General features: G+C 45.4%; 1 protein-coding gene across 1 annotated transcript in view; it reads left to right on the forward strand.

Annotated features, from left to right (window-relative positions):
- Positions 1–20,485, forward strand: part of rasa1a (RAS p21 protein activator (GTPase activating protein) 1a) — a 45,784-nt gene that overhangs the window by 20,826 nt on the left and 4,473 nt on the right. The window contains exons 10-21 of the mRNA XM_083777249.1: positions 1,570–1,693; positions 3,401–3,557; positions 5,680–5,767; positions 6,374–6,454; positions 8,204–8,361; positions 9,560–9,636; positions 12,697–12,869; positions 14,146–14,305; positions 15,857–15,999; positions 16,567–16,682; positions 16,981–17,067; positions 19,988–20,055. Coding sequence (XP_083633375.1) covers positions 1,570–1,693; positions 3,401–3,557; positions 5,680–5,767; positions 6,374–6,454; positions 8,204–8,361; positions 9,560–9,636; positions 12,697–12,869; positions 14,146–14,305; positions 15,857–15,999; positions 16,567–16,682; positions 16,981–17,067; positions 19,988–20,055 — 1,432 coding nt within the window. The remainder of the gene's footprint in view (positions 1–1,569; positions 1,694–3,400; positions 3,558–5,679; positions 5,768–6,373; positions 6,455–8,203; positions 8,362–9,559; positions 9,637–12,696; positions 12,870–14,145; positions 14,306–15,856; positions 16,000–16,566; positions 16,683–16,980; positions 17,068–19,987; positions 20,056–20,485) is intronic.

Genomic DNA, 20,485 nt, shown 5'->3' on the forward strand with positions numbered 1-20,485 from the left:
AGGATATAGAAGACATTTTTAGAATCTGATCTCAGGTCAGAATGCGTTAATAATAATAATAATAGGGCAAAGTGAAACCTATATGTTTACACGTGAACATGTACACGTGTAAACATATAGGTTTCAAAATATAATTACAATGTATCATTTATTTAATTGTATGTATTTATTGTAGCATCAAGAACGGTTGATCTGTTTGTTTCTAAATGTTTAATCTTATGTTTTATATTATGTGTTCCTTTTAGCACCAGGAACATGTGATCTAAATGTGTTCCTCTCAGCACCAGGGACATGTGATCTAAATGTGTTCCTCTCAGCACCAGGAGCATGTGATCTAAATGTGTATAAATGTGTTCCTCCCAGCACCAGGAGCAGGTGATCTAAATGTGTATAAATGTGTTCCTCCCAGCACTAGGAACATGTGATCTAAGTGTGTATAAATGTGTTCCTCCCAGCACCAGGAGCAGGTGATCTAAATGTGTATAAATGTGTTCCTCCCAGCACCAGGAACATGTGATCTAAGTGTGTATAAATGTGTTCCTCCCAGCACCAGGAGCATGTGATCTAAGTGTGTATAAATGTGTTCCTCCCAGCACCAGGAGCAGGTGATCTAAGTGTTTATAAATGTGTTCCTCCCAGCACCAGGAGCAGGTGATCTAAATGTGTATAAATGTGTTCCTCCCAGCACCAGGAGCAGGTGATCTAAATGTGTATAAATGTGTTCCTCCCAGCACCAGGAACATGTGATCTAAGTCTGTATAAATGTGTTCCTCCCAGCACCAGGAGCAGGTGATCCAAATGTGTATAAATGTGTTCCTTCCAGCACCAGGAACATGTGATCTAAGTGTGTATAAATGTGTTCCTCCCAGCACCAGGAGCATGTGATCTAAGTGTGTATAAATGTGTTCCTTCCAGCACCAGGAGCAGGTGATCTAAATGCGTATAAATGTGTTCCTCCCAGCACCAGGAGCAGGTGATCTAAATGTGTTCCTCCCAGCACCAGGAGCAGGTGATCTAAATGTGTATAAATGTGTTCCTCCCAGCACCAGGAGCAGGTGATCTAAGTGTTTATAAATGTGTTCCTCCCAGCACCAGGAACATGTGATCTAAGTGTGTATAAATGTGTTCCTCCCAGCACCACGAGCAGGTGATCTAAACGTGTCTAAATGTGTTCCTCCCAGCACCAGGAGCAGGTGATCTAAGTGTTTATAAATGTGTTCCTCCCAGCACCAGGAACATGTGATCTATGTGTGTATAAATGTGTTCCTCCCAGCACCACGTGATCTAAGTGTGTATAAATGTGTTCCTCCCAGCACCAGGAACATGTGATCTAAATGTGTTCCTCCCAGCACCAGGAGCAGGTGATCTAAGTGTGTATAAATGTGTTCCTCCCAGCACCAAGAGCAGGTGATCTAAATGTGTCTAAATGTGTTCCTACCAGCACCAGGACCAGGTGATCTAAGTGTGTATAAATGTGTTCCTCCCAGCACCAGGAGCAGGTGATCTAAATGTGTTCCTCCCAGCACCAGGAGCAGGTGATCTAAGTGTGTATAAATGTGTTCCTCCCAGCACCAGGAGCAGGTGATCTCCGACATCGTGGACGGTAAGGAGATCTACAACACCGTCCGACGGAAACCCAAAGACGCTTTCTACAAGAACATCGTCAAGAAAGGATACATCCTGTTTAATAAAGGTACTGATATAGGATACATCCTGTTAATATAGGACACATCCTGTTAATATAGGATACATCCTGTTAATATAGGATACATCCTGTTAATATAGGACACATCCTGTTAATATAGGACACATCCTGTTAATATAGGACACATCCTGTTAATATAGGACACATCCTGTTAATATAGGACACATCCTGTTAATATAGGATACATCCTGTTAATATAGGATACATCCTGTTAATATAGGACACATCCTGTTAATATAGGATACATCCTGTTTAACACGCTGAGTGCTCAGGACTGTCAATTAGGGTAGCAAGACCACTCGCCCTTGGCGAGTGGTCTTGGCGAGTGGTCTTGGCGAGTGGTCTTGGCGACTCGCCAAAAAGTGAAGCCCACTCGCCAAAAAGTGAAGACCACTCGCCAAAAAGACCACTCGGCCCGGGGCGAGATTCCTTCCCCTTTTGGCGAGTGTCCTTCACTTTCGGGGGCGAGATGCCTTCCCCTTTTAGCGAGAAGTCTTCACTTTTTGGCTAGTGTTTTCTTCACTTTCAGCAACTGCAACTGCATATTGTCAATTGTCTTCGTCAGAAGCCATATTATGTAACATTTGTGTACCGTTTGTGTGTTTTTCCACCTATAGTTCTTACGGTGTTTCTGGAATTAAACATTCTAAATCATCAGTTCGAGAGCTCATGCTTTTATCAGCCGGGGTTGCTTACACTGCTGCCGTCATGTTTAACAGTATTTTGCGCAATTTATGTCCCCGAATTTATGGATATGGACTTATGGCTCCATCGCTGCCTCTTTCTTTAGTAGAAGTAGAAATTTAACGTGTTGCTGACTGTTTACCCCCCCACACACACACACACACACACACACACACACACACACACACACACACCGCCTCCTGGCCGCTGCAGACACAGAGGCTATTTATTATAGAAACACTGGACTAGTGGACAAGAGATCAAGTATAAGTCATTTTACATTTGGTTGCAAACTTGCATGCTGAAAATAGCAGATCAACAAGCTCATTTTCTGCAAGTTACTATTAGCTATTTTCTGCAAGTGTAAAAAAAGTTCATTAAAGGTATATTCAGTGATTTCACTCAAAAAACCTTAGGTTTCGTTTTTGGCTGGGACCTAAGCCTTTCATCCAATCAGGATAGAGAGCCAAAAACGAAACCTAAGGTTTTTTGACCCCCAGGGGTTAACTGGGGACAGGGAGGAACTCCTTATATGGTCAGCACACTCTATAGTAGAGAGGATTATCACAACAAAACAAAAAAATAAGTGATATTGGAATTATGTGAAATCACTGAATATACCTTTAAGTCAGGTGTCTAACACTAATCTGGGAATTATTTCGGGCCTTTTGAGGGCAGCAACAGACCATCTTGGGGCTTCACTTTCGGGGCGAGATGTCTTCCCCTTTTGGCGAGAAGTCTTCACTTTCCGGGGCAAGTTCTCTCGGAGAACCCGCCCCGGAAAGTGAAGACTTCTCGCCAAAAGGGGAAGACATCTCGCCAAAGGTGAAGACCACTCGCAGAGGCGAGTAGTCCGGTATTCGTCAATCAGTATCGCCCAGCGCCCAGGATGGAGATTGATCAAAAGGACATTATTGATATAAAAACCGAAAAATCTCTCTCTCTCTCTCTCTCTCTCTCTCTCTCTCTCTCTCTTTCTTTCTCTCTCTCTCTCCCTCTCTCTCTCTCCAGGAAAAGGCAAGCGGTGGAAGAACCTGTATTTCATCCTGGAGGGAAACGACGCCCAGCTGATCTACTTTGAGAGCGAGAAGAGGGCGACCAAACCCAAAGGCCTGATCGACCTCAGTGTGTGCTCCGTGTACGGAGTCCACGACAGTCTGTTTGGCAGGTAACTGACTGACTAGTCCATGACAGTCTGTTTGGCAGGTAACTGACTGACTAGTCCACGACAGTCTGTTTGGCAGGTAACTGACTGACTAGTCCATGACAGTCTGTTTGGCAGGTAACTGACTGACTAGTCCACGACAGTCTGTTTGGCAGGTAACTGACTGAAGAGTCCATGACAGTCTGTTTGGCAGGTAACTGACTGACTAGTCCACGACAGTCTGTTTGGCAGGTAACTGACTGACTAGTCCACGACAGTCTGTTTGGCAGGTAACTGACTGACTAGTCCACGACAGTCTGTTTGGCAGGTAACTGACTGACTAGTCCACAACAGTCTGTTTGGCAGGTAACTGACTGACTAGTCCATGACAGTCTGTTTGGCAGGTAACTGACTGACTAGTCCACGACAGTCTGTTTGGCAGGTAACTGACTGAAGAGTCCATGACAGTCTGTTTGGCAGGTAACTGACTGACTAGTCCACGACAGTCTGTTTGGCAGGTAACTGACTGAAGAGTCCATGACAGTCTGTTTGGCAGGTAACTGACTGACTAGTCCATGACAGTCTGTTTGGCAGGTAACTGACTGACTAGTCCATGACAGTCTGTTTGGCAGGTAACTGACTGACTAGTCCATGACAGTCTGTTTGGCAGGTAACTGACTGACTAGTCCATGACAGTCTGTTTGGCAGGTAACTGACTGACTAGTCCATGACAGTCTGCTTGGCAGGTAACTGACTGTAGAGTCACTGACAGTCTGTTTGGCAGGTAACTGACTATAGAGACCATGACAGTCTGTTTGGCAGGTAACTGACTGAAGAGTCCATGACAGTCTGTTTGGCAGGTAACTGACTGAAGGGTCCATGACAGTCTGTTTGGCAGGTAACTGACTGAAGAGTCCATGATGACAGTCTGTTTGGCAGGTAACTGACTGTAGAGACCATGACAGTCTGTTTGGCAGGTAATGATAATAGTTTAACCCATTCTGACCTGAGATCAGATTCATACGAGGTTTCCACTGGACACACACTGGTCTCGTAGCGCGCCACTCGGTGGCGCGCTACGAGCTTGTAGATCTGCTATTTTTCAATAGTTAAAGCATAACATGATGCTTTTTAGTCTACTAGCATTTTCCGTTGCTTAGTTTTTATTTATTAGTCCTTATTGGTCGCGTTCCTGTTCTCCCTTTTAAGCTTCTTCGGTAGTGGGTACTGTATTTATGAGCATTGGTATGTCTGTCCTGTTTTTGGTTACTGGCAGAGCTGTGTCACTTATTTTGCCTCTTGTCTTGGCCAGTACACACTGCGTAAAAGAGACTTCAGTCTCAATGTGTTTTTTTACTGGTTAAATAAAGGTTAAATAAAATGTAATCAGTCAACAGGCCCGTCTAGAGTGTAAATGGACTGGTATCAGTCAACAGGCCCGTCTATAGTTTAAATGGACAGGTATCAGTCAACAGGCCCGTCTATAGAGTTTAAATGGACAGGTATCGGTCAACAGGCCCGTCTAGAGTTTAAATGGACAGGTATCAGTCAACAGGCCCGTCTATAGAGTTTAAATGGACAGGTATCAGTCAACAGGCCCGTCTAGAGTTTAAATGGACAGGTATCAGTCAACAGGCCCGTCTATAGAGTTTAAATGGACAGGTATCAGTCAACAGGCCCGTCTAGAGTTTAAATGGACAGGTATCAGTCAACAGGCCCGTCTAGAGTTTAAATGGACAGGTATCAGTAAACAGGCCCGTCTATAGAGTTTAACCCATTCTGGGCGGGAACCCCTTTTGGTGTTTTAAACTATAACTTTAAATTATGTTGTAATTTAGCTATTTAAAAATAGCAGACCTACAAGCTCATAGCGCGCCACCGAGTGGCGCGCTACGAGCCTGTAGGTCTGCTTTTTCTGAAAAATCGAAGAACGACTGACATTTTTTTAATCTGATCTCAGGTCAGAATGGGTTAATCAGACCAGTGTGTGTCCAGTGGAAACCTCGTATGAATCTGATCTCAGGTCAGAATGGGTTAAGTTACTGTAAGTTTTTGTGTGTCATACAGCTGCGCCCTCTGGTGGCGGGCGGGGGGTGGTGTTACAGCGTGACACGCACACAGACAGACATGTTCTGCTTTATTTCAGGCCAAACTGTTTCCAGATTGTGGTCCAACACTTCAGCGAAGAGCAGTACATCTTCTACTTCGCAGGAGAGACTCCTGAACAAGCACAGGTATGCAGTGTTGTTTTTGGCAGCAAATTTCTATTTTAGTTTTAGTCATAGTCTTTGGACTGAAACTTCATTTAGTTTTAGTCACATTTTAGTCACCTGGAATGACTTAGTGTTAGTCTAGTTTTAGTCGACTAAATGTCATAGGATTTTAGTCGACTAAATCTACAGTTGATTTAGTCGACTAAAATGTATTTTGGCGGGTCTTGATGCCGTCGTAATGAGTGTTTTTACACTTGCTGAAAATAGCCGATCTACAAGCTTGTAGATCGGCTATTTTCAGCATGCAACCAAGTGTAAAATGACTTATACTGGATCTCTTGTCCACTAGTCCCTTCCTAACATTTTAGTCTAGTTTTTATTTGTCGACAAAATTGTCAGTATATTTAGTCTTAGTTTTAGTCATCGTAGCTTAGTTTTCATTTAGTTTCCATTTGTTTTTGTCAGTGGAAAAAGGTAGTCGACGAACATTTTTCGTCTTAGTTTTAGTCGACGAAAACAACACTGCAGGTACGATTGGCTCGTCTGGTTTCTGTAAGCACTGCTACGATTGGCTGGCTGGCGCCACCTCATAAACTTACCCAGAATGCATCTTCTGTTGTTGTGCAGGATTGGATGAAATGCCTCCAGACGTTCTGCATTAATTTAAGAAAACCCATCCAACCGACAACCAACAAGAGGCTGAGACAGGTAATACATCCAACCAACCACACACACACACACACACACACACACACACACACACAGACACACACACACACACACACACACGCGCACGCCTTCGGCCTGGTGGAGACCGTCAAGCAGCAGGTGCTCCGAAGGTTTGATTAGGCAGCGTTCTGTTATAGAGCGGTCTGTTGTAGAGCGGTCTGTTATAGAGCGGTCTGTTATAGAGCAGTCTGTTATAGAGCTGGAGCGGTCTGTCATAGAGCGTTCTGTTATAGAGCGGTCTGTTATAGAGCGTTCTGTTATAGAGCGGTCTGTTATAGAGCGGTCTGTTATAGAGCGGTCTGTTATAGAGTGGTCTGTTATAGAGCGGTCTGTTATAGAGTGGTCTGTTATAGAGCGGAGCGGTCTGTTATAGAGCGGTCTGTTATAGAGCGGAGCGGTCTGTTATAGAGTGGTCTGTTATAGAGTGGTCTGTTATAGAGTGGTCTGTTATAGAGTGGTCTGTTATAGAGTGGTCTGTTATAGAGTGGTCTGTTATAGAGCGGAGCGGTCTGTTATAGAGCGGTCTGTTATAGAGCGGTCTGTTATAGAGTGGTCTGTTATAGAGCGGTCTGTTATAGAGCGGTCTGTTATAGAGCGGGAGCGGTCTGTTATAGAGCGGAGCGGTCTGTTATAGAGTGGTCTGTTATAGAGTGGTCTGTTATAGAGCGGTCTGTTATAGAGCGGGAGCGGTCTGTTATAGAGCGGAGCGGTCTGTTATAGAGCTGTCTGTTATAGAGCGGAGCGGTCTGTTATAGAGCGGTCTGTTATAGAGCGGAGCTGTCTGTTATAGAGCGGTCTGTTATAGAGTGGTCTGTTATAGAGCGGAGCGGTCTGTTATTGAGCGGTCTGTTATAGAGCGGAGCGGTCTGTTATAGAGCGGGAGCGGTCATTAATGCAGAAATAATAATAAATAAAATAATACATCCAACCAACCACACACACACACACACACACACACACACACACACAGACACACACACACACACACACACGCGCACGCCTTCGGCCTGGTGGAGACCGTCAAGCAGCAGGTGCTCCGAAGGTTTGATTAGGCAGCGTTCTGTTATAGAGCGGTCTGTTATAGAGCGGTCTGTTATAGAGCGGTCTGTTATAGAGCGGTCTGTTATAGAGCGGTCTGTTATAGAGCGGAGCGGTCTGTTATAGAGTGGTCTGTTATAGAGTGGTCTGTTATAGAGCGGTCTGTTATAGAGCGGGAGCGGTCTGTTATAGAGCGGAGCGGTCTGTTATAGAGCTGTCTGTTATAGAGCGGAGCGGTCTGTTATAGAGCGGAGCTGTCTGTTATAGAGCGGTCTGTTATAGAGTGGTCTGTTATAGAGCGGAGCGGTCTGTTATAGAGCGGTCTGTTATAGAGCGGAGCGGTCTGTTATAGAGCGGTCTGTTATTGAGCGGTCTGTTATAGAGCGGAGCGGTCTGTTATAGAGCGGTCTGTTATAGAGCGGGAGCGGTCATTAATGCAGAAATAACAGACCACTGTCATTCGACGATTGACCAATCAAGAATCAGGCATTCAACAAAGCCGCGTAATAAAATGTGTCAACATGTATATATGTCAGTGTTACAGGTCAGCAGTCTGGTCCTCTGTGTAATGCATTAATGTGTGTGTGTGTGTGTGTGTGTTTGTGTGCATGCGTCTGCGCGCGTGCGTGTGTGCATGCGTGTGTGTGTGTGTGTGCGTGTGCGTGTGCGTGTGCGTGCGTGCGTCTCCAGGTGTCCAGCCTGGTCCTCTACGTAGAAGAGGCCCACAAGCTGCCGGTCAAACACTTCACCAACCCGTACTGTAACATCTACCTGAACAGTGTCCAGGTGGCACGGACCCATCCCCGGGAGGGACACAACCCTGTGTTTACTGAGGAGTTCATCTTTGAGTTAGTATTGATTGTACTAACAGTTTGTAGAATTACAGTACATTTCAAGCACAAACTCGGTGGCACAGTTGGTAGTGCTGTCGCCTCACAGCTAGAAGGTCCTGGGTTCGATTCCCACTCGGGACGCTGTGGGCGCTGGCGGCGTGTTTCCTCCTCTGCGTCATCAGTGCACATACCCGAAGGCGGGGTTGGCGAAAGGGCCTTTCTGTGTGGAGTTTGCATGTTCTCCCCGTGTCCCCTAGGGTAGGTACCCTCACATGTTCTCCCCGTGTCCCCTAGGGTAGGTACCCTCACATGTTCTCCCCCCGTGTCCCCTAGGGTAGGTACCATCACAAAAAACATGTAGTAATCCTGGTCACTAAACTGCCTCCCCCTGGCCAGCCGGGGCGCCTGATGGAGGGGAAAGGAACTGGTTGGAATAACGTGTTCCTTCCACGCGCTACGTCCAACCAGGGAAACTCCCCCTTGTCAGGTGTAAAGGAGCAACTTGGACACTCAGGCATGAAGGAAGCATGAGTTCAAGTCCGTTGCTCTCCCCTTGTCCCCCATATATGGGGACTAGGTTGGTCTCCCCTTGTCCCCCATATATGGGGACTAGGTTGGTCTCCCCTTGTCCCCCATATATGGGGACTAGGTTGGTGGAGGGTGTGTAGAGCCCAGGATCACATTAGATGATTGACACAGGGGTGAGAAATGGGTTACAAAATTTGCGGGATAAAAAATATTTAAAAAAAAAAGAGAAAAGAAAAAGCACAAACTCAATACAAAGACTGTTAACTGTGAGTGGACGACCCAATTAAGCATTATACACTTGTTTACAAGAGGGTCCACCATGTTCAATTCATCAAAACATTTAGAGACGTACAAATTGACACTTCTATATAGTCAAAGAACAGAACAGGAATTCATGATAAAGGAAGCAAAAAGGGAAAATAAACATATCGCCCTTTATATCTCGTTGAAAATCCGGTAGAGTACGGTTGTAAGGAGATGTATAGTGTCTCCCTGTAAAACACACACACACACACACACACACACACACACACACACACACCCTATTCATTCATTGTCTTTTTTCCCATTTTTTCATTTGAAATGTCAAAGTGACTTTTCCAGTGAAATCAGAAGGTCTGAGATCAGATTATTAACCCTCTCTCTCTCTCTCTCTCTCTCTCTCTCTCTCTCTCTCTCTCTGCAGTGACCTGTCCAGTGAGATCAACAGGTTTGAGATCAGTTTGAGCAACAAGACGAAAAAGAGCAAAGAGAGCGACATCTGTGAGTTCACCTGATCTGAATAATAATAATAAGTAGAAACAAATCGAAGGAAGGCAATAAGCAATAAGAATACTATGCACAAGAAACATGGAGGACTATAAACTTGAGAAAAAGACCATGGAATTGTGACAGGGTCGGTTCTTTATTCAGTATTTAACCCATTCTGACCTGAGATCAGATTTTTTTTAAATGTCTGTTTGAAAATGACAGTTTTCTGAAAAAGCTATGTCAGTGGTTCTTCGATTTTTCAAAAATAGCAGACCTACAAGCTCATAGAGTGGCGCGCTATGGGCTTGTAGATCTGCTATTTTTCAATAGCTAAAGCATAGCATAATGCTAACACCAAAAGGGGTTCCGGCCCCAAAATGGATTAAGTCCGACGTCATTTTGTAGTGCGTTACGTCCGGGTCCAAGTGGCACCAGCTACCCGTCCGCATCTCATTGTAAATAGAATATCTAAACTCGTGAATCTTTTTAGTCTCAAAGCTAGTCTCAATGCTACAACATGACTTCAGCACCATAGACAGAGTCACAGCTAGTCTCAATGCTACAACATGACTTCAGCACCATAGACAGAGTCACAGCTAGCCTCAATGCTACAACATGACTCCAGCACCATGGACAGAGTCACAGCTAGTCTCAATGCTACAACATGACTTCAGCACCATAGACAGAGTCACAGCTAGTCTCAATGCTACAACATGACTTCTGCACCATAGACAGAGTCACAGCTAGTCTCAATGCTACAACATTAATTCAGCACCATGGACAGTCACAGCTAGTCTCAATGCTACAACATGACTTCTGCACCATAGACAGAGTCACAGCTAGTCTCAATGCTACAACATGACTTCAGCACCATAGACAGAGTCACAGCTAGTCTCAATGCTACAACATTAATTCAGCACCATGGACAGTCACAGCTAGTCTCAATGCTACAACATGACTTCAGCACCATAGACAGAGTCACAGCTAGTCTCAATGATACATTAATTCAGCACCATAGACAGAGTCACAGCTAGTCTCAATGCTACAACATGACTTCAGCACCATAGACAGAGTCACAGCTAGTCTCAATGCTACATTAATTCAGCACCATAGACAGAGTCACAGCTAGCCTCAATGCTACAACATGACTTCAGCACCATGGACAGAGTCACAGCTAGTCTCAATGCTACAACATGACTTCAGCACCATAGACAGAGTCACAGCTAGTCTCAATGCTACAACATGACTTCAGCACCATAGACAGAGTCACAGCTAGTCTCAATGCTACAACATGACTTCAGCACCATAGACAGAGTCACAGCTAGCCTCAATGCTACAACATGACTTCAGCACCATGGACAGAGTCACAGCTAGTCTCAATGCTACAACATTAATTCAGCACCATAGACAGAGTCACAGCTAGTCTCAATGCTACAACATTAATTCAGCACCATAGACAGAGTCACAGCTAGGCTCAATGCTACAACATGACTTCAGCACCATAGACAGAGTCACAGCTAGTCTCAATGCTACAACATGACTTCAGCACCATAGACAGAGTCACAGCTAGTCTCAATGCTACAACATGACTTCAGCACCATAGACAGAGTCACAGCTAGCCTCAATGCTACAACATGACTTCAGCACCATAGACAGAGTCACAGCTAGTCTCAATGCTTCAACATTAATTCATCACCATAGACAGAGTCACAGCTAGTATCAATGCTTCAACATTAATTCAGCACAATAGACAGAGTCACAGCTAGTCTCAATGCTACATTAATTCAGCACCATAGACAGAGTCACAGCTAGTCCCAATGCTACAACATGACTTCAGCACCATAGACAGAGTCACAGCTAGTCTCAATGCTACATTAATTCAGCACCATAGACAGAGTCACAGCTAGTCCCAATGCTACAACATGACTTCAGCACCATGGACAGAGTCACAGCTAGTCTCAATGCTACAACATGACTTCAGCACCATAGACAGAGTCACAGCTAGTCTCAATGCTACAACATGACTTCAGCACCATAGACAGTCACAGCTAGTCTCAATGCTACAACATTAATTCAGCACCATAGACAGAGTCACAGCTAGTCTTAATGCCAACTATTTTATTATTATTATTATTATTATTATTAGTATTATTTTAAATATCTTAAATGCTGGACCTTCTCATGTCTATCTTTATCTCGATGTGTGACTTTATGCACATTCACTGTCTTGTATTGTTTGATATAACCTGCATGGCCTAACTGTAAAGCACTTTGAACTGCAACCCTGTAGGAAAGGTGCTGTATAACCCATTCTGACCTGAGATCAGATTAATACGAGGTTTCCGCTGGACACACACTGGACTGATTAACCCATTCTGACCTGAGATCAGATTCTAAAAATGTCAGTCGTTGTTCGATTTTTTTCAAAAATAGCAGACCTACAATCTTGTAGCGCGCCACTCGGTGGCGCGCTATGAGCTTGTAGATCTGCTATTTTTCAAACGCTAAAGCATAACATGATGCTAACACCAAAATGGGTTCCCGTTCAGAATGGGATATATAAAGCTTATTATTTCTTCCGCAAGCAGAGCGCGCAAGTAATAGTTTCGCCCGGCTCGTACGCACCGTCCCAGCCAACCCGCCACTTTTGATGCGTATGCAAATAAAACAGCAAATTGTGCCTGATTTGCTGGGACCAGAGTACATGGTGTGTACATGTATAACTAGCTCTCAATGATGACGTAAGAAATATGTGGATTAAAGGACCCAATGCCAGAGTGTAATTGGTCTTCGATGGTGACGTAATGACGATATGTTTTAGTGTCGGGAGGATTAAAGGTAATGCTCCTGTGTATACATGTATGTAATCTGACACCACTGCCGTATCAGGCACAGTTCGCTGGGACGGTGCATACGCATCAAAAGTGACAGTTTATAACGGTCGAAGGTACTTGCGCGCTCTGCTTGCGCACTAATTGGCCATTTATGGCCTGCTAGTGTGCAACAAGCGAGTATGCACTCGTCAGAGTGCAGTTCTAGTTATCATTGTTGTTATTATTATTATCTCCTCAGTGTTCATGCGCTGCCAGCTCAACCGCCTCCAGAAAGGCCAGATGATCGACGAGTGGTTTCCCCTCTCGTCTCACGTCCCTCTGAAGGGAATCGAACCGGGCTCGCTGCGCGTCCGAGCCCGCTACTCCATGGAGAGGATCATGCCCGAGGAGGAGTACAGCGAGTTCAAAGAGGTACCGTTTACAATTTAGGCATTTAGCAGACGCTCTTAACCCATTCTGACCTGAGATCAGATTCATACGAGGTTTCCGCCGGACACACACTGGTCTGACGAACCCATTCTGACCTGAGATCAGATTCTAAAAAATGTCAGTCGTTCTTCGATTTTTCAAAAAATAGCAGACCTACAAGCTCGTATCGCGCCACTCGGTGGCGCGATACGAGCTTGTAGATCTGCTATTTTTAAATAGCTAAAGCACGACATGATGCCGACACCAAAATGGGTTCCCGGTCAGAATGGGTTAATCCAGAGCGATTTACAATAAGCAGTAACAAAAAGCATGGCATACAGGGCTCGAAATAGCGACCATTTTGGTCGCAAATGCGCCTGAATTTTAATCTTTGCGACCTTAAAAATACATTTGGGAGCACCAGTGCCACTACAAATAATTACTGTGGTGCGCCTGGGCTGCAACGATCGATTGTAGAAAAACGGGCGCTCTGAGGCCGCTCTCTGACATCCACTGCACTGCTCCTGTCTGTCTGCTAGCTGCACTAGCACTTCATGCTAACAAACCAACGTGTGAAGTGTGTAGTTGTTCTACTCTTTGACACAACGGTACGGGACAACGTTGAAAATACATTATTTCAAGCGTTCAGATTCAGAAAAGACCAGAGCGAATGGCGGACCGGCGGTGTGTGTGTGTGTGTGTGTGTGTGTGCGTGCATGCAAGAGAGAGAGGGAATGAGAGAGAGAGGAAGGGAGAGAGAATAGCAGACTTGTAAGTGTTTCTACATAGCAGCAGTATTGATACTTTTACTTAAGTAAAACATTAGAGTAATTTTTCCACCACTGATTAGAAGTATAGGCATATAGCTATAAATACCATGTTTCACATCGAAATTATTTTATATTATAAATTCTAATTATATGATCTAAATGGGCTATGAAGGTGAAAAACACAAAACAAAGAAAAAGAAAACAGGTGATGTGACTGGCCGGAATCAGTGTCTAAATATCTGCGTTGTTTTAACGTGTCCCCCTCTAAATGTGTGCGTTGTTTTAACGTGTCCCCCTCAGTCTAAATGTGTGCGTTGTTTTAACGTGTGTCCCCTCTAAATGTGTGCGTTGTTTTAACGTGTCCCCTCTAAATGTGTGCGTTGTTTTAACGTGTCCCCTCTAAATGTGTGCGTTGTTTTAACGTGTCCCCCTCAGTCTAAATGTGTGCGTTGTTTTAACGTGTGTCCCCTCTAAATGTGTGCGTTGTTTTAACGTGTCCCCCCCTGCAGCTGATCCTGCAGAAGGAGTTCCATGTGATCTACGCGCTGGCTCACGTGTGTGGTCAGGACCGCTCGTTGCTGGCCAGCCTCCTGCTGAAGGTGTTCCGACACGAGAAGACCGAAGCCCCGCTGCTGAGGACCCTCAACGACAAGGAGATCAACATGGAAGGTAACATTTACACCCCCTACTGACTGAGGACCAGTGTTGTTTTTGGCAGCAAATTTCTATTTTAGTTTCAGTCATATATAGTCTCTTTGAATAGTTTTCGCTTAGTTTTAGTCACATTTTAAGTCACCTGGAATGTTCTAGTGTTTAGTCTAGTTTTAGTCGACTAAATGTCATACGATTTTAGTCGACTAAATCTACAGTTGATTTAGTCTACTAAAATGTGTTTTTGACGGGCCTTGATGTCGTTGTAATGACATATTTTACACTTTGGTTGCATGCTGAAAATAGCAGATCTACAATCTCACAACACGTCGCGCTGCAACGCGTTGTGTATCGATTTATTAAAAGGGGGGGGGGGGGGGGCTAGTGTGTGATAAGAAATGTCAGCTGTAATCATATTCCATCAAATTCACATGATTTTGGAGAGGAATGAGACAGTAGAGGCCTGGAGAGGGGAGCTGTATATGTGTCTGTGACTGTGCCCAGGTGATGGTCGTTTATTGATGCTCATTGATACATCAAGGAAGGCAATTATCTTTGCAATGTAGTTAAATAAAAATTGTGAAAAAAGCTTTGGGGGGGGGGGGAAGATAAATCATAAAAAAAAAATATATATAGTCATTTTGTCTGGAAAATCATTGTGTTGAAAATATCGTGAACCTCATATCGTGATACGTATCGTATCGTGAGTTGTGTGTATCGTTACATGCCTAGTAAATGGTGCATTTATATATAGCGCCTTTATCCAGGGCGCTTTACATATTTTACATTCACACACATTCATACACCGATTGCGGTGGAAGCCATGCAAGGTAACCAACCAGCACATCGGGAGCAATTTGGGGTTCAGAGTCTTTGCCCAAGGACACTTCCACATGTAGACAGGAGGAGGAGGAGGAGGAGCCGGGATTCGAACCGCCGACCCATATGGATCACGGGACGACCCGCTCTACCTCCTGAGCCACAGTCGGCCCCACATGAATGATGCAATGGATGGATGGATGAAACATTAACCCATTCTGTACGGGAACCCATTTTGGTGTTGGCATCATGTTATGCTTTAGCTATTGAAAAACAGCAGATCTACAAGCTCATAGCGCGCCACCGAGTGGCGCGCTAAGAGCTTGTAGGTCTGCTATTTTTTGAAAAATCGAAGAACGACTGACATTTTTTTAGAATCTGATCTCAGGTCAGAATGGGTTAATCAGACCAGTGTGTGTCCCAGTGGAAACCTCGTATGAATCTGATCTCAGGTCAGAATGGGTTTACCCATTCTGAACGGGAACCCATTTTGGTGTTAGCACTATGTTGTGCTTTAGCTATTGAAAAATAGCAGATCTACAAGCTCTTAGCGCGCCACCGAGTGGCGCGCTAAGAGCTTGTAGGTCTGCTATTTTTTTTAAATCGAAGAACGACTGACATAGAAACATAGCTTTTTCAGAAAACTGTCATTTTCAAACATACATTTTTAGAATCTGATCTCAGGTCAGAATGGGTGAAGTATGAATATATTCAGATGGGTGTATATGGTGTAATTCCCCTGCCCTCCAGACGAGGCCACCACGCTGTTCCGGGCGACCACGCTGGCCTCCACGCTGATGGAGCAGTACATGAAGGCCACGGCGACGCCCTTCGTTCACCACGCCCTCAAAGACACCATCCTCAGGATCATGGAGAGCAAGCAGAGCTGTGAGGTAACCTGCTCTCCTCTCCATCTGAAACGCACTGCTCTCCTCTCCATCTGAAACACACTGCTCTCCTCTCCTCTCCATCTGAAACGCACTGCTCTCCTCTCCATCTGAAACGCACTGCTCTCCTCTCCATCTGAAACACACTGCTCTCCTCTCCTCTCCACCCTCTCCTCTCCTCTCCTCTCCTCTCCTCTCCTCTCCTCTCCTCTCCTCTCCTCTCCTCTCCTCTCCTCTCCTCTCCTCTCCTCTCCTCTCCTCTCCTCTCCTCTCCTCTCCTCTCCTCTCCTCTCCTCTCCTCTCCTCTCCTCTCCTCTCCTCTCCTCTCCTCTCCTCTCCTCTCCTCTCCATCTGAAACGCACTGCTCTCCTCTCCATCTCAAACACACCCATTGCTCTCCTCTCCTCTCCTCTCCTCTCCTCTCCTCTCCTCTCCTCTCCTCTCCTCTCCTCTCCTCTCCTCTCCTCTCCTCTCCTCTCCTCTCCTCTCCTCTCCTCTCCTCTCCTCTCCTCTCCTCTCCTCTCCTCTCCTCTCCTCTCCATTGTAAACCCATTGCTCTCCTCTCCTCTCCAGCTGAACCCGTCTAAACTGGATAAGAATGAGGACGTCTCAGGTAACTTGGCTCACCTGCTCCTCATCCTGTCAGAGCTGGTGGAGAAGATCTTCATGGCTGCTGAGATCCTGCCCCCGTAAGCACGCACACATACACACGCACGCACGCACGCACACTAGGTCATTAAACCATTCTGAACGGGAGCCCCTTTTGGTGTTAGCATCATGTTATGCTTTAGCTATTTTTGAAAAATCTAAGAACGACTGACATAGAAACATAGCTTTTTCTGTGTGTGTGTGTGTGTGTGTGTGTGTGTGTGTGTGTGTGTGTGTGTGTGTGTGTGTGTGTGTGTGTGTGTGTGTGTGTGTGTGTGTGTGTGTGTGTGTGTGTGTGTGTTTGCGTGTGCGTGCGTGTGTGTGTGTGTGTGTGTGCAGCACCCTCAGGTTCATCTATGGATGTCTACAGAAGTCAGTTCAGCAGAAATGGCCGACCAACACGACCATGAGGACCAGAGTTGTCAGGTACACACGGCACACACACACGCACACGCACACACACACACACACACACACACGCTGGAGGGAATGGACGTTTGTATCCTGCCACAACGTTATGCGGCATTCACACCAGTGTTGTTTTCGTCGACTAAAACTAAGAAGAAAAATGTTCGTCGACTACCTTTTTCCACTGAAGAAAACTAAATGGAAACTAAATGAAAACTAAGCTATGATGACTAAAACTAAGACTAAATATACTGACAATTTTGTCAACTAATAAAAACTAGACTAAAATGTTAGGAAGGGACTAGTGGACAAGAGATCCAGTATAAGTCATTTTACACTTGGTTGCATGCTGAAAATAGCCGATCTACAAGCTCACAACGCGTCGCAGCGCGACGCGTTGTGAGCTTGTAGATCAGCTAGTGTAAAAGTGTAAAATAAGTAATTATGACGGCAACAAGGCCCGCAAAAATACATTTTAGTCGACTAAATCACCTGTAGATTTAGTCGACTAAAACTAGACTAACACTAAGACATTCCAGGTGACTAAAATGTGACTAAGACTAAGTGAAAACTATTCAGGAGACTATGACTAAAACTAAAATAGAAATTTGCTGCCAAAAACAACACTGGTCCACACCCGGGCAGATGCAAAGCTACAGACAGTACACCTGGTCACAGACACAAAGCTACAGACAGTACACCTGGTCACAGACACAAAGCTACAGACAGTACACCTGGTCACAGACACAAAGCTACAGACAGTACACCTGGTCACAGACACAAAGCTACAGACAGTACACCTGGTCACAGACACAAAGCTACAGACAGTACACCTGGTCACAGACACAAAGCTACAGACAGTACACCTGGTCACAGACACAAAGCTACAGACAGTACACCTAGTCACAGACACAAAGCTACAGACAGTACACCTGGTCACAGACACAAAGCTACAGAGCAGTACACCTGGTCACAGACACAAAGCTACAGACAGTACACCTAGTCACAGACACAAAGCTACAGACAGTACACCTAGTCACAGACACAAAGCTAAAGAGCAGTACACCTGGTCACAGACACAAAGCTACAGAGCAGTACACCTGGTCACAGACAGACACAAAGCTACAGAGCAGTACACCTAGTCACAGACACAAAGCTACAGACAGTACACCTGGTCACAGACACAAAGCTACAGAGCAGTACACCTGGTCACAGACACAAAGCTACAGAGCAGTACACCTGGTCACAGACACAAAGCTACAGAGCAGTACACCTGGTCACAGACACAAAGCTACATCAGTACACCTGGTCACAGACACAAAGCTGCAGAGCAGTACACCTGGTCACAGACACAAAGCTACATCAGTACACCTGGTCACAGACACAAAGCTACAGAGCAGTACACCTAGTCACAGACACAAAGCTACATCAGTACACCTGGTCACAGACACAAAGCTACAGCAGTACACCTAGTCACAGACACAAAGCTACAGAGCAGTACACCTGGTCACAGACACAAAGCTACAGAGCAGTACACCTGGTCACAGACACAAAGCTACAGAGCAGTACACCTGGTCACAGACACAAAGCTACAGACAGTACACCTGGTCACAGACACAAAGCTACAGACAGTACACCTGGTCACAGACACAAAGCTACAACAGTACACCTGGTCACAGACACAAAGCTACATATCAGTACACCTGGTCACAGACACAAAGCTACAGACAGTACACCTGGTCACAGACACAAAGCTACAGCAGTACACCTGGTCACAGACACAAAGCTACAGACAGTACACCTGGTCACAGACAGACACAAAGCTACAGAGCAGTACACCTGGTCACAGACACAAAGCTACAGAGCAGTACACCTGGTCACAGACACAAAGCTACAGAGCAGTACACCTGGTCACAGACACAAAGCTACATTAGTACACCTGGTCACAGACACAAAGCTACAGAGCAGTACACCTGGTCACAGACACAAAGCTACAGAGCAGTACACCTGGTCACAGACACAAAGCTACAGAGCAGTACACCTAGTCACAGACACAAAGCTACAGAGCAGTACACCTGGTCACAGACACAAAGCTACAGACAGTACACCTGGTCACAGACACAAAGCTACAGAGCAGTACACCTGGTCACAGACACAAAGCTACAGACAGTACACCTGGTCACAGACAGACACAAAGCTACAGAGCAGTACACCTGGTCACAGACACAAAGCTACAGAGCAGTACACCTGGTCACAGACACAAAGCTACAGACAGTACACCTGGTCACAGACAGTGTAGTGTAGTGTAGTGTAGTGGTGCATCATGGGTAGTGTAGTGTAGTGTAGTGGTGCATCATGGGTAGTGCAGTGTAGTGGTGCATCATGTGTAGTGTAGTGTAGTGTAGTGTAGTGGTGCATCATGGGTAGTGTAGTGTAGTGTAGTGTAGTGGTGCATCATGGGTAGTGTAGTGTAGTGTAGTGGTGCATCATGGGTAGTGTAGTGTAGTGGTGCATCATGGGTAGTGTAGTGTAGTGTAGTGGTGCATCATGGGTAGTGTTGTGTAGTGTAGTGTAGTGGTGCATCATGGGTAGTGTAGTGTAGTGTAGTGTATTGTAGTGGTGCATCATGGGTAGTGTGGTGTAGTGTAGTGTAGTTCACACATCTGAAAATCGTGGCGTGTGTATGCGACTGATACATTTGACTTTAATTGAATTACTTTATTGCAAAAACACTGAAACAGTTGCCGTTGGCTGGCTTGATGTTGATGGATAGGGTGATGTAAATTAATCATGTTTAATCATTAATATCATTGTGTGTGTGTGTGTGTGTGTGTGTGTGTGTGTGTGTGTGTGTGTGTGTGTGTGTGTGTGTGTGTGTGTGTGTGTGTGTGTGTGTGTGTGTGTGTGTGTGTGTGTGTGTGTGTGTGTGTTATTCCAGTGGTTTCGTCTTCCTCAGGTTGATCTGTCCTGCAATCCTCAACCCCAGAATGTTCAACATCATCGCCGGTACGCACACACACACTTTGCCCTATGGTGTGGACAGTGTCACACACTTTGCCCTGTGGTGTGGACAGTGTTTACACACTTTGCCCTGTGGTGTGGACAGTGTCACACACTTTGCCCTATGGTGTGGACAGTGTCACACACTTTGCCCTGTGGTGTGGACAGTGTCACACACTTTGCCCTATGGTGTGGACAGTGTCACACACTTTGCCCTGTGGTGTGGACAGTGTTTACACACTTTGCCCTGTGGTGTGGACAGTGTTTACACACTTTGCCCTGTGGTGTGGACAGTGTCACACACTTTGCCCTGTGGTGTGGACAGTGTCACACACTTTGCCCTGTGGTGTGGACAGTGTTTACACACTTTGCCCTGTGGTGTGGACAGTGTTTACACACTTTGCCCTATGGTGTGGACAGTGTTTACACACTTTGC

This window comes from Protomyctophum parallelum (assembly GCF_964188405.1).
Source record: "Protomyctophum parallelum genome assembly, chromosome: 11".
Classification (NCBI taxonomy): domain Eukaryota; kingdom Metazoa; phylum Chordata; class Actinopteri; order Myctophiformes; family Myctophidae; genus Protomyctophum; species Protomyctophum parallelum.